Below are 13,373 nucleotides of genomic sequence, written 5' to 3' on the forward strand. Positions count from 1 at the left end.
ACCAAATGAAATGAAGTTGTTGCAAGGACATGCTTTTAAATTACAATTGACACAATGAAATTTGACGCATTGCTTCTATAGTAATAAATAGTATAATTTACAAATGTTGTACATTAATTTGATACTACAGAGACCAACCATTAAATCCATTAACCCATTCCCTGTCATAGGCCCCATTTGGGGATCGCAGGTGTTTTTGCGATTAGCAGCTGGCAATATTGTTTATTCCGTTACAGTAACCTTTTGTAATCAGTACAATACATGTAGTAAACATTTAGTGCACGTGTTGTTTTTACTCTTCTCTTGGAATCCTTGGAAATTCATTTTGAAATCGTCGTCTCTGAGGTAAGTGCGTTCAATTTATGTGTTAATATTCGTAATTAAAAAAATTTTATTGTTTGTTTTGTTAGGAATATGATTTTTTTACCAAATGTTCGTTATATGTTTATCTTTCTATACACATAATTTTCAATTTTATATACCTATTTATAATAGAATTTTAAATGTTTCATTGGCGATCCCCATTTGGGGATTACGGCAGATATGGGTACAACTATCGTAATTGTTTTATTTTTTTTCCAGATATGTGTTCCAAGCAATTTTTCACGTTAGCAGAGCTCACAGAAGCACTGGATAATGATCCTAACTTTCTTGAGCAATTTGATGACGAAGAATGTGACGGAATCGACATTGTTGAGCTGCCACCAGAAAAAGTTGATGTAGTTTCCGATGAAGAAGATTTCGATGAAAATGAGTTGGAAGACACAATACCGCGAGATGTTCCTGGAACTCTTGAAATTCAATCCAATTTGTTAGATGAAGAGATGAACAAAGCAGGACCTTCAGGTTTGGCTCAGAAAGTTCGCAAATGCAGTTCCAAGAAGGAACTTGTGAAATCAGTTTGGAAGAAAACAAAACCTGATTTCTATAAAATCTGGGGGGATGATCAGGAGATTTCAAAGAGGCAGGAAAAAATAAAAAAAGATTTGAGTGGAATGTCTGCGGTTCAAATATTTGAGAAATTGCTCACAGAAGATATAATGTTGTATATAGTGATGCAAAGTGTCACATACGCTACCCAAAACAATCGGCACTCCTTCACATTTTCGGTAGATTGTCTTCGTAAATTCATTGGGTTTCTGATACTGACAGGATACCATTCTCTCCCACAAGAGCAAATGTATTGGTGCGAGGATGAAGACGTCAACATACAATGTGTAAGGAAATGTATGTCGAGAAACAGGTACTTGGAAATCAAAAGAAATTTACACCTCAACGATAATTCAAAAATAAATCAAAGCCAAAAAACTTACAAAATTGCTCCACTGCTAGAAAAAATGAACAACCAGTTCTTACAGTTTGGTGTTTTCGGCAAAAATATAAGCATAGACGAACAAATGATCAGATACTATGGGCATCACTTTATGAAGCAATTTATCCGTGGTAAGCCGATTCCGTTCGGATTCAAGCAATGGGCAATGTGTTGCGCAGAAACCGGATTCTGTTTCCATGCAGAACTTTATGAGGGAAAACAGGTTGAAACTTTCCCAGTTGAAGGTGTTGGAGCCTCAGTGATTTTAAAAAACATTTCGTTGGTTGAAAACCCCATGGACCATGTATTTTATTTTGATAATTTTTTTACCAGTCATACACTGATGAAAATTTTGGCGGAAAAAAAAGTAAGAGCTACAGGTACGGTCCGATACAATAGAACAAACAAGTGCTCTTTCAAAAAGGATGATGAGATGAAAAAAGAAATTCGAGGCACATACGACTATAGATTTGATGAAAATAATGACATTTTCGCAGTAACTTGGAAAGATAATAATATAGTCAAAGTATTGTCAAATCATCAAGGACTTGAACCAACCCATCACGTTTCTCGTTATTCCAGAACTGACAAAAAACCAGCGACTGTGCCGCAACCAAAGTGCATAAGCGATTATAATAAATACATGGGAGGAGTGGATAAACTAGATTGGTTGGTAAACAAGTACAGAATAAAAATCAGAGGAAAAAAATGGTATTTTCCTATTATAACAAATTTGATAGACGAGATTGCTGTTAACGCTCATGTACTTTATGAAAAAGCTAATGGGAAAATCCCATTCCTGGATTTCAAGAGGGCTATAGCAAGAACTTATTTGGCAACGCCCTCAATTTCGGATCCTAAGAGGTTTGGCAGACCAAGCCTTCGTAAGTTTAGCAGTAAACGTGTGCCAGAAGATATTCGAAAAAGCCGCGATGGTCACTTCATTGAAAGGACAGAAGGAGGCAAACAAAGAAAATGCGCTGTTTGTAAGAAAAATGCAAGAAAACAGTGCCAAAAGTGTAATGTTGGTATACATGTGAACTGTATGCAAAAATGGCATAAATAATGTTTTACCTCCCAACAGCATAAATATTTTTTTAATTTATATAATTTTAAGCATTTTTTGTAATACGATGTTAGCAATATTGTCTAAATCGTTGTATAACATTTTTTTGTAATAAATTAGTGTGCAACAATATTGTCGTAGTATTCAATCCAAGTACCCGCCATAGTCCCCAAATGGGACTTTTTTAAAAATCGTCATTTATAAGAAAAACAATAACCAAAATATATTATATTTTAGTAATTATTCGTTATTGCTTGACAATGTTGAGAAAAAAATGTAAAATAAGTAAAAAAAAAATTGCCAGTTAATGGGTTAATATTGGCACATCTGCTTGCAGGTTGATTATAATGCAATGTACTCTTATACTTAAGACTTGTATATGTTTAGACAACATCTATACCAACATCGTACCTAATATCTTTATGAATAAATCAACGTCCGATGACTGAGGTCAGTTTACTACTTGTAACGCACTTTCCGTACAGCACGATGATGTTCATTAATTGTATAATTCACTTTGATAATTTAAGTGTAAACTCATAACACTAATAATTCTTTGAAATCCAGTAATTGGGCCACAGTGGAAATGAAAGGACTTGTACACTACTGACAGTTTTAGTGACTTTGCTAGAGAGTACGCGTTATTGTTTATCTTCGTATTGTTGCAACTAAAGTGATGTCATGGCTAAGAGATAAAAGTTTATATTCTACTAAGGACTTCTTTACAGATAAATCTCAATAAGTTTGATCTTTTAACTTATTTAACAAAATATATATACTTATATTATTTTTATATTATTGACATCTTCATGACGCGACAGTAACTGCTGTTATAATATGTAATCTTAAAAATTAAGCTGTAATATAATATTTCGTTGTATTTTTATTTTTCTAAGATTAAATAAGTCTGTACGGCACTGGATTCGTACCGCCACTGAGCTGGTGGTTCTTTACGCTCCGGGACGGCGACAGTCAAAATAAAAATGCTGGTTATAACCGTATTGCAGCTTCGTACGGTACTGTTGATGTCTTTTCTATAGTTGCTGTTGCGGGCTGGCGCTGGACTGAATGCGGGCCGGAGTCTTCTGTTTTTATTTCTTGCTGTTGCGGGCGGGCTCGGCACTGGAGTAAATAAGTGTAAGTAATACATTACTAAGGTGAAGTAATGTTACAAAGGTGACATCACGCATCACTTTGGAATAATATGCATTACTCATAACATTACCCATTACATAGACCATGTCGGGGCGCTCTAGGCGTTTCCCAATATGGACTAAATATAGTAAATATCTATATTAATAGCGCCACCCAGCAAATTTTCCACGTACTACTTGATACATTACCTGAAACAGTACGCGTGATGCTAATATTACAAAGTGATGTTTATGGTCTAAGTAATGCGAGTCATGTTGTAATGGTAACATCACGGAGTGATGTTTGTTTAAGAGACATCTCATGTGATAGTCATATTACGCGAAATGCAATGTAAATGCATCTAATTGGGAATATTGCAGTAGAACGGTGTTTGTGTTAGTACCCCAGTTATTTAATAACTTACTAAATGGTGTAAAAGGATTAAACCGTAGACAAAATTGTTGAAGGAGACTTGGTAATGTTATATTGTCCTAGGAGAGTTTTCAACAGAAGTGTAAAATTAACTAGATTGTTTAAAGGGCCGTATAGGGTAGTAGAACGGTTGAGTAGAGTTAATTATATTGTGAGAAGAATAGGTGTAAAAAGGAATAGATCGGGTAGGCAGGATCTAGCCATGTGAATAGATTGAAAAGGTTCTATAGTAGGTAATTTAATGTTTTTTTAGTTTCTAGTAGATTTGTTAATCTTTTGTATTTGTTTTCATATGGAGCTATGATAAAATTGTGACGAATATTTTGATGGAAGTTGTTATTTTCCGGCAAATGCAGACTTAGAAGAATGGGAAGAGAAGATGGACTACCGACTTGGATCGATATTACTCACTTTTTTTTATTTGATAGGTGTATTGTCCTGTGTGGGTGCATAGTTCGTGGTCTCTCTCCCAGATGAACAAGAACTGTCTGCATTCAAGGAAAATATATTAGTTTAATTATTAGTAACCCTCCATATGGTATATCGCCATATCATATGTGTGTTAGGAAATGTTGTTGTTAGGATAATTTGCGTGTTGTTTTAATTTGTTCAAAGAAAGTAAGAAAGTTAGGTGGAACTTAGATAGCTGCAGGACGAAGACTAAAGCAGCTGGGAAGTCAATATTGATGTTCCCCAGTGGATGTCCGATGGGTGCTCAAGCCTGTGTCGTCGTTGTAGCAGCGTGCACGTTGAAGATAGTTTAGTGATGCATTTAGGAAGTTCTAGTAGTGATGTTTAAGGATTTGTTAGGAACATTCAGCCAAACTAGGGTATCGGAAATAAAGAATTAGAAAAATTCTAACCTAACCTATCCTAAAAATAAAATTCTAACCTAACCTAACCTAATTGTAACCTATCTAAATAGATAGGTTACCTAAATAGCTAGGATAGCTAACGAATAATTATATTTTGAATTGTTTGATTAGGATGTGGTCATGGTCTGTCCTTTTAGATATGTTTGTGGCAGACTAAAGCTACAGCCTTCTCGGTGGTTTGCTTGTTGGTAAGGTAGTAGCTACCGAGCAGTGTGTGGCTAGCCTATAGTAAAGGCCGATCACTTAAGTAAGTTGCCTATCATAGGTAGGGTACCAGCTAGGGATGTTTACCCCTTCAGTTGTGAGGAAGAGGGATGTAGTCTAGTCTCTACTCTATGAGTAGAAGTACTGGCTGAATGAATATAGATTTGTGTTTAGAATGTATTTAAAAAAATAGCATAGAAAAAAGAAGAACATCAATTTTTCCGCATAGTTACACTATTTATTGTAGGCGTGGTTTCCTTAACTAAATTATGTACTGCGTTAGATGTACTCTGTTATGTCATTCCTTAGTGATGTGGTAGAGCTGGGGGTTGTCGTTTGATCCGTGTTTACATCATTGTTCCGTTTCTTACTTCTTGTGCACAAATGGACTAATTTTTCAGATGTGTTTCCAGGAAAACCACACAGAAACTTCATTTAAAACCGCTTTATTGTTCGAGATTTTTAAAATTTTTGGTATATATAGGTATATACGATTAGTTCTTATACTATAGTAACAAAAAAATTATTAATTAAAAAATTTAAACGCTATAGACGTGAGAGAATCGAATCAATATTTAAAATAGGAGCTGTTGATGTAATCAAATTCTATATAACTGTTAAATATTTTGTCTTTGAGTCCTCGATGCAACTTGGTATTTACTGTATAGTATCAAAATCCGAATATTCGCAAGACTGGTCGAATATATGGTCACAACACCGCAAGTTGCGTGTTAAAAGTTAAAAAAGTAGTAGCTTGTTTATATTATTATTTAAATATAATTTAACCACCATGGGAAAAGCGGGTGTAATGAACTTTACGTCGTTCTTGCTTATCTGCGTGTATCTGTTGAATCTGTTCAATTAATGTACTGATTCTACTGGCATTTTGTACATTTCGTTGTGCGAGATATACTTCATCGGCGCAATTGTCCTCGGGTTCATTTGCTCGCAATATTCCTTGTGAGGGAACTCAGTCACTATAGAACTCTGCGAGCCAATTAAAGGAGGTTAGGCACAAAACGTATCGAATACGGTTTGACTCTGTTTGTAGAAAAAGTTGAATACTAATATTTTAAAAACCCCGATTTAATAATAAGTTGTCTAATGTTATATCGCATACTTATAGTCTACAGTTTAACTGAAATTTACGCCATTAGAAAATGGTCACTAGTTCTTGCCAAGCCTAGCGGCCTCCTCCATGGTGTCAGGCAGCTTTGCACCGAGCGTCTCCGGCGCGACCAGCACCAGCGCACCCGACAGCAGCGCCATGCCGCCGAACAGCGTGAACGGTAACTGCTCCCACACTGACGCACCCTGCGACACGACAATATCTAGCCTTTGAGGAATCATCATAGCATTTATTAAATCCGAGGACACCTGCACAAAACAGGAAAATGTATCGCGATGTGATGTGAGTTCACTCTATCAAACGTCAAATAAATGTCAAGCATATCTTTCATTCAATAAAATAGATACCTACTTAATGACTAATCTGCAACCGTATTAATTGTTAATAACAACCAATATACATGACTATCAAAGATGATTTGATCCTCATTTCCGATTGAGAAGTTAGAACTAGGTACTGAAATTTGCAACTTTTTGTAGGCACTCTGTATGGTGGTTGTTTCAAATGGATTTGGTTATAACAAACGGGGATTAAGGTGCATTTCACGTTTAAATTCTTGTCTTTCACAGAGTCTCGAATTTCTCTTTCTTGCTGCGCATAAAATTGTACTACAACTAATTATAATTCCTGACCAGCGCAGGCGTGAGCGGTGCAATGATGGAGCCGATACGTCCCATCATGGAGGAAAAAGCGAAGAGACTATGTCGGTAACTGGTGGGGTATAGTTCCGCCGTGTACACATACAACGTGGTGGACACCATCGCGATGAATAACTTGCCCAGCAGGAACACGATCAGCGACAGCGAGAACTGACCTGAGGACATAGAACAGTTATCTTGTGCATTACAATTTACCGTGTTATCATATTGAACTTATATAATTAAGTAGAAAATCACCGTCCGGTAGGAAGATGTACGCGGCTTGACAGGCAGCGCAGATCCAGTAACTGCCGGCGAGCGTTAGTCTACGTCCCACCCGTCCTATGATGAGCAAAGCGCTCCAATAGCCCGGGATCTCCACAGCTGACACCAACGCGTAGTTTAGACACTGGTCACCGGCCATGTTCACAGCGTTAATCGATAGTCTGTAGTATATTAAAGACATTGTTATCCACCATACCGGTGACACCAAACACCTCAATAATATTGGTTTGTGGCGGAATACTTCCACCACAAGCCAAGGTTTTTTCTCGTTGTTATTCGGCGAGTTGAGCAGTTGTTGAGAGGTTTCTTTCAACATCTGTAAGGATTTTTCTGAGATTTCCTTACCGTTGAGTATTTGAGAGAAGCTTCAGCCCGATCGTAGCGACTCTTGCTCATGGACCAGTGCACTGTTTCGGGGACGAACCAGTAGTAGAATATGGCCAACAGCTGCGGCGCAAAGAGCACTAACGTCAAGTGCCTCCAGGCGGGCACGCCCCACGCCGCTAGCGTCAACAGTATATTGCCCTTCGCGTAGAAGGTGCTGGTCCACGCGCTAGCAATGACACGATATTTTGGACCCGTTATTTCCTGCACTGTGAAAAATATACGTACATCAAAGAATTGCATATTTAAGATCTTTAAGGGATTTGACTACTTTTTTACGAATCTAATGCATTTGCAGTGCATATGTCCTATAAAAAACAAACCGATAGTTCAAATGAATTATCGGCCTATATCTTATTATCACTTGACGTTTACGACTACCGATTACGGTAATCTGAAATATAATTCAAACATTTTCATTGTCATTTCCTGTCTAATAACTTTATTTTGTTTACTGACTGTACTATAGCCGAGAGGGGCAGCTAGGAGAACCATAGCGTAACCATAGGGCGCTTACGTTTGGGCTCCTGTCTCCCATATAAAATTCAATTATGTACTTATATTTTGTAATTGTTGGGAGAAAATAAATGACATTATTATATATTATATATAATCATAATTTTTAAATATTTAAGTCAATAGCTAAACCTTACGTAAAATGTAAATGCAAGAGTAAGCCCAGCGCCAAGAGCGCCTCCTATCACTTCCGAGATCAAGAAGCCGATGTAGGTGTTAGCGAAATATCGCACGAGACCGATCCAGGCCCTGTTGACAGCGGTGATGACTAAGGTGATCCGCCGGCCCCACCGGTCCGACACGAATCCAGTCAGCGGCAGCGACAACAACGAGCCGAATGTGCGCGCTGATCCAATTAACGTACGCCGCCATTCGTCACAAGCTAGATCGAACTGAAACGAAGTATAATTCAATTGTAAGTATATATTATTGGCACATGCACTTATTTGATTAATAGACTTTCATCAGAATCATTCAGAGTTCTTACATCATAGACAATGGTGTAACTATTTGCATAGATGTGTTCATCGCAAGGCACAGTAGTTTGCTGGTCGAACAGCGCGGCGGGACAGGTGTCTGCGGCAGCGGCGGCGATAGACGAGGAAGCACTCGGGAATCTCTGACAGTTGTCGAAGTCCATTTCGCTCGAGCCTGGGATGGCGTTCAACAGCCATGGTGGGAGGAACTCGGGATTGCTCTCCGCACTTTCGCATTCTGGGATGAGGCATCTGAATTCGAAGACAATATGGGATAAATGTTCACAATCAAAAGATCCGTACATTCTTACGAAAGCTTAATGAAAAAAGGGTGGCGTACGGCCTCTCGCCCTCTGCAACTCAAAATTTTCGAAATTGTCATTCGGTCCTAAATAACGAATCTAATTGTTTGACTCTCTGATCAAAAGCTAGATCACTTTTAGTTGACTCAGAAATTTGGAATTTGACATGGAGTTAGGTCTAGGAGTATATAGGGTGACGGGTTGAACGAGATAAATATTTAAAGAGGCAAACGAGTAGCTGATTTCCAATTTGAATATGTAAAAAAAAATCGTCTAGAACCATAAGAAAAAAAATGTCGTGCCATTTTATAAATTCTGACACTCTTCATTTAGGCTACTCTATGAAATGGCTGAAAGAATAGCGCGTGTCAATCCCCTCCACTTACAGAATACTACTATTGATCCTAGCTTAGGACAAACGAAATTGAGTCTTAACATCAGTGCGTAGGATCTCCCCGATTAAGGAACACTTCTCGGTGCAGGTCCCTAGCACGACTAACAAGATAATTTGCGTAATGTACAGTAACGTAACACCGCAATTTCAAAGCGACATTATTGTCCTGGCACTTTGAAATTAAATCGTATATGAACATTGACTTACAAATAAATATGAATGACACATCAATATAGTGAAATTTTGGAGAAAAACTATTAACATAACGCAATTTTCAGATAAAATATAACATGACGCCATTTTTGAGACAGTGCTATTAACATCACATAACATTGTCACGTGTGATGTATCGACTGTGAACTGGCAATCGGTACTATCTCAATTTTCGACAACTTTACAGGATGAAGAAAAAATTTTTGGCGTCATATGTGTAGCATCTGGTTTATTAAATAAAAATACGCAGTTTTTAAATATTTTTCTTATACATGTATGTGTGTACTTATTCACTACTCATCTATGTACACTACGTATTTTTATTTAATAAACCAGATGCTATACCAATGATTTTTTTCTTGACCTGTAAAGTTGCCAAGTTCACAGTCGATACGTCATAAAATTTAAAAATTTTTGTGATATACATTAAAGTAGGTTATCAAGTTTTGTGAGTTATGTCAGAACTATCATTTATTTTCTTAAGCGTTTTAGCTTGTACTGGTGTTGAACAAGTCTATCTCACTATATTTAATAACTAGGAGTTAAATGAGCGAGACGTTCTATTTAAAAATGCATTTTGCTTATAATTTGTCCTAATAGATTCGTCCCCATCCTCTTAATAATATTAGCAATATTTATTATGTTATTTTAATTTTATTAAGTGATGTTTATAATTGTTTCATATTTAATTGCATTTTTTATGTCACCTCAACGTTGATTTTAATTGAATAAATGTTTGAAAGACAAATAAACGTTACATTACAAAAAATAGTTTAATTTAAAATGATTGTTCAATTTAATATATATAATAAGAGAAATGCCCCAGAACCCTGGAAAGTAAGTAACTAACTAGAAAGATTGTGTCTGAACTGGGAAAAAATTGTACAGAGTTCACAAGGACAAAATGTAGTAAAATAGCAAAATTCTTTGTCAAAGCAAAAAAAATAGTTTACATTTTTATTCACTTTCATCAGAAGATGAGCCATAATAGATGATCAAACGAACTTCTTGAAGTGAAGTTCCATCACCATGATCTCTGTGTGTCAGCAAGAGTGTGCCCTGACGTCCAGTTGTCTTATTTTGTGTTACCAAAATATAATGTTTGAAAACTGCGACAACGCAAATACTTATATCCTCTCTAAAATGTGTAAAATTTAATGTGGCCTGTACGCGACAGGCGCAGACGTTTTGATTAAATCAGGTATTGCAATTTTAATCGGAATATCTGATATTTGTATGTTTTTCATTTTAATCAATGCCAGTTTATACGCGGTGTGCAGTACAAAGAGCAAGTAAAAAACATGTTCTTTCGTAAGTTTTTCATGAGGAAGTTCTGTGTTGGGAAAACACGTTGAAACTAATGCGAGAACGACTTGGGGATTCCAAGTATTGCTTTACTTTGGTACACTAGGTTTCAATCTAAACGCGCCCTTAAGTAATCTTTATATGCGGGTGTCTGAGACTGTTTCAGACTGTAAAGAGATAAAGCAGACTGTTATTATTGCAAAATTCCCACCAGTGCTTTAGGGACACATTATACTGTCTAATTGTATTTTAAGAAAGAGAAGCTAAGGGTAAAGTCATCGTCTCTTGTGGGACTCCGCGGGAGGCGAAGGGCGCGCTGATAACGGCAGAAAGGGTAAGGCTGGCGTGCAGTCGATGAGGCCGCCTGCAATAAGATTTAATAATGATTCGCTTGAGTTAAAATATATCACGTCGGAAACCGACAGGCTTTGCAGCAGGAGGAACCATGCCTGGGAAGGCCAATGTGGAAAACTAAGAGTACACATTTGCTTGGTCATCAATAATTGTGCGTGTGCATTTCAATAATAAAATGAAGGGTGGGAATGCGTAGATAAAAATAATATCTACGGCAAATGCATCTTGTTCCTGAAACAGCGAGACAAAAATAGCGAATTTGGCACTGGTGCGGGATGCAAGACGATCAATCTCGGGTTGTCCGAAACGTCTGACAATGGTCTGGAAGGCGCGAGAGGACAACTCCCGCTCGATGTCGGGATTAGTCTTCCTAGATTCTATATCGGCGCGATTATCTTTTGTATTTACATAATATGCACATATGCATACAAAATTATGTTGCGCTTCTCGCACCATTGCCAAATTGGTTTACTTAAATCGTTAAGGTGGGGATGTTCGATCCCACCGTTGCGATTTGTGTAAGTAATCGCCGTAGTATTGCGTACTCGCAACAATATAACACAATCAGATTATACTAATAAAACATAAGAATACTGCAATTCTTAGTAATTGATAGGGTGCTTCTTCTCAACAGCCTTCCGTTGGCTTCCTGTGCTACTCGCGCCACATACGGAATCCTAACCGGTGCGCGGTGCATCTGTATAAATTCTAATTTAAAACTTGAGGTTCTCATATGCGATGAAATGAAATGAAATGGAAACTATTTTTTAAAGTAAGTAGTAAATTTTTTGACGTTTTTCTAAAGGTAAACTTCTACTTAAATTTCATGAATCAAAATTGAATCTTAGAAATTCACAAACTTCACATGGTTGTAACACAGACTTGCCGTAATTAACGATGAAGCCTAAACATTGCAATAAGTTAATGGTTGCATTAACATTATTGATGCATCGTTATAATCAGCTGCTATACAACAAATATTATCTAAATATACCACGAACTTAGAATAATAACGCATAGAATGATGGTTTCTTATCAAACGAACTGTCACAAGTGAGGCAAAAATCAAATTCATGTAGGCGTAAGCAACTTGTATCTACGCTCGTCGGCACGCACACAAATATACAAATAATGATGCCATGAAATAAGATTTCCCTCAAAAGTGGGGAAATTGTATCTTGCTTAACTCATCATTAAGTTTAAGATGCCTACAGATGTGCCCGACTTTGTCAATCAGGTGCCTACAGATTTGCTCGATTTTGTCGATCGTTACTGTCGATCGACAATATCGATCAAGTGCCTATAGATATACTCGATTTTGTCGATCGTTGCTGTCGACGAGACTTTTCACAAGAATTTTCAAAAATTTATTTTTGGTAATCCTTATGGAAATGGCATTTATATCTGAATAAACGATGGCGGACACGACTTTTCAAATAAATGCATAATGGGTATCATTTTCGAGGTATTTGGTGGTGCTCATGACGAATATGGCACTCACTTCTAAATCCAAGATGGCGGGCACGATTTTTCGAATAATGGCAGATTGGGTATCGTTTTCAAGGTATATGGGGGTGCTCATTACGAATACTCATATTGCTTTCATTTGACCTGTCGTGTCTGTCATCTTGGATTTAGAAATGAGTGCCATATTGGTAATGAGCATCCCCAAGTACCTCGAAAAGAATACCCATAATGCATTTTTTGAAAAATCGTTTTAGAAAAATTCTGCAACCATCGCGATATTGCCTATTCTCAAAAAATTACGTATTAAGTATAATTATTTTCTAACAGATTTGGATACAATAGTCGTAATTCGCGCTCGGGCCGGGCATGGCCGGCATTTGTTTGTGACAAATAAATAAACATTGTGAAGTAATTCCGTGTTGTGAAATGATAAAAACAATTGAAATGAGCACGTAAACTACTGTACTTCAATGTTGTGTATGTGTATTGTGCCGTCTATCAATAGAATACAGTGAAATCATTGTGTGAAATGCGGTTGGCGTGAAAAAATAACCTCAATTTTATAATGAACATTTTATTTCTTCCTACCTAAGTTAGGTATGTCATTAAAATATTCCTTATATTTATATGATAGGGAATTTATCCACCTTTCTAGTCATCGAACCAGCGAACCTCACGAATTTTTCCTATGTGCATTTGGTTTTTTCAACGACTTTTTAGTCGTAGCGCCATCTATTTAGTTTCGTTCCGTGGCTTAGTTGGTATAGCGTCTGGCACGGTAAGCTAGAAGCAGTCGGTTCGAATCCGGCCGGATGGAAGGAGTTTTTTCTGAGTGTTCGGTCTTTGTATTAATAAATAATAGGGGTTAAAGTATGAAATTGCCGATT

General features: G+C 37.1%; 1 protein-coding gene and 1 pseudogene across 1 annotated transcript; one reads left to right on the top strand and one right to left on the bottom strand.

Annotated features, from left to right (window-relative positions):
• Window positions 1-584: 584 nt before the first annotated feature.
• On the top strand, window positions 585-1,575 carry LOC113229845. The gene is made up of 2 exons (XM_026463531.1): window positions 585-1,217; window positions 1,492-1,575. The coding sequence occupies exons 1-2, from the start codon at window positions 585-587 to the stop codon at window positions 1,573-1,575; spliced, it is 717 nt and encodes a 238-aa protein (XP_026319316.1).
• A 4,581-nt stretch (window positions 1,576-6,156) lies between these two features.
• On the bottom strand, window positions 6,157-8,756 carry LOC113229835 (annotated as a pseudogene).
• Between the last annotated feature and the right edge of the window lie 4,617 nt (window positions 8,757-13,373).

This window comes from Hyposmocoma kahamanoa, unplaced genomic scaffold (assembly GCF_003589595.1).
Source record: "Hyposmocoma kahamanoa isolate Upper Pololo Valley unplaced genomic scaffold, ASM358959v1 100235, whole genome shotgun sequence".
Lineage (NCBI taxonomy): Eukaryota > Metazoa > Arthropoda > Insecta > Lepidoptera > Cosmopterigidae > Hyposmocoma > Hyposmocoma kahamanoa.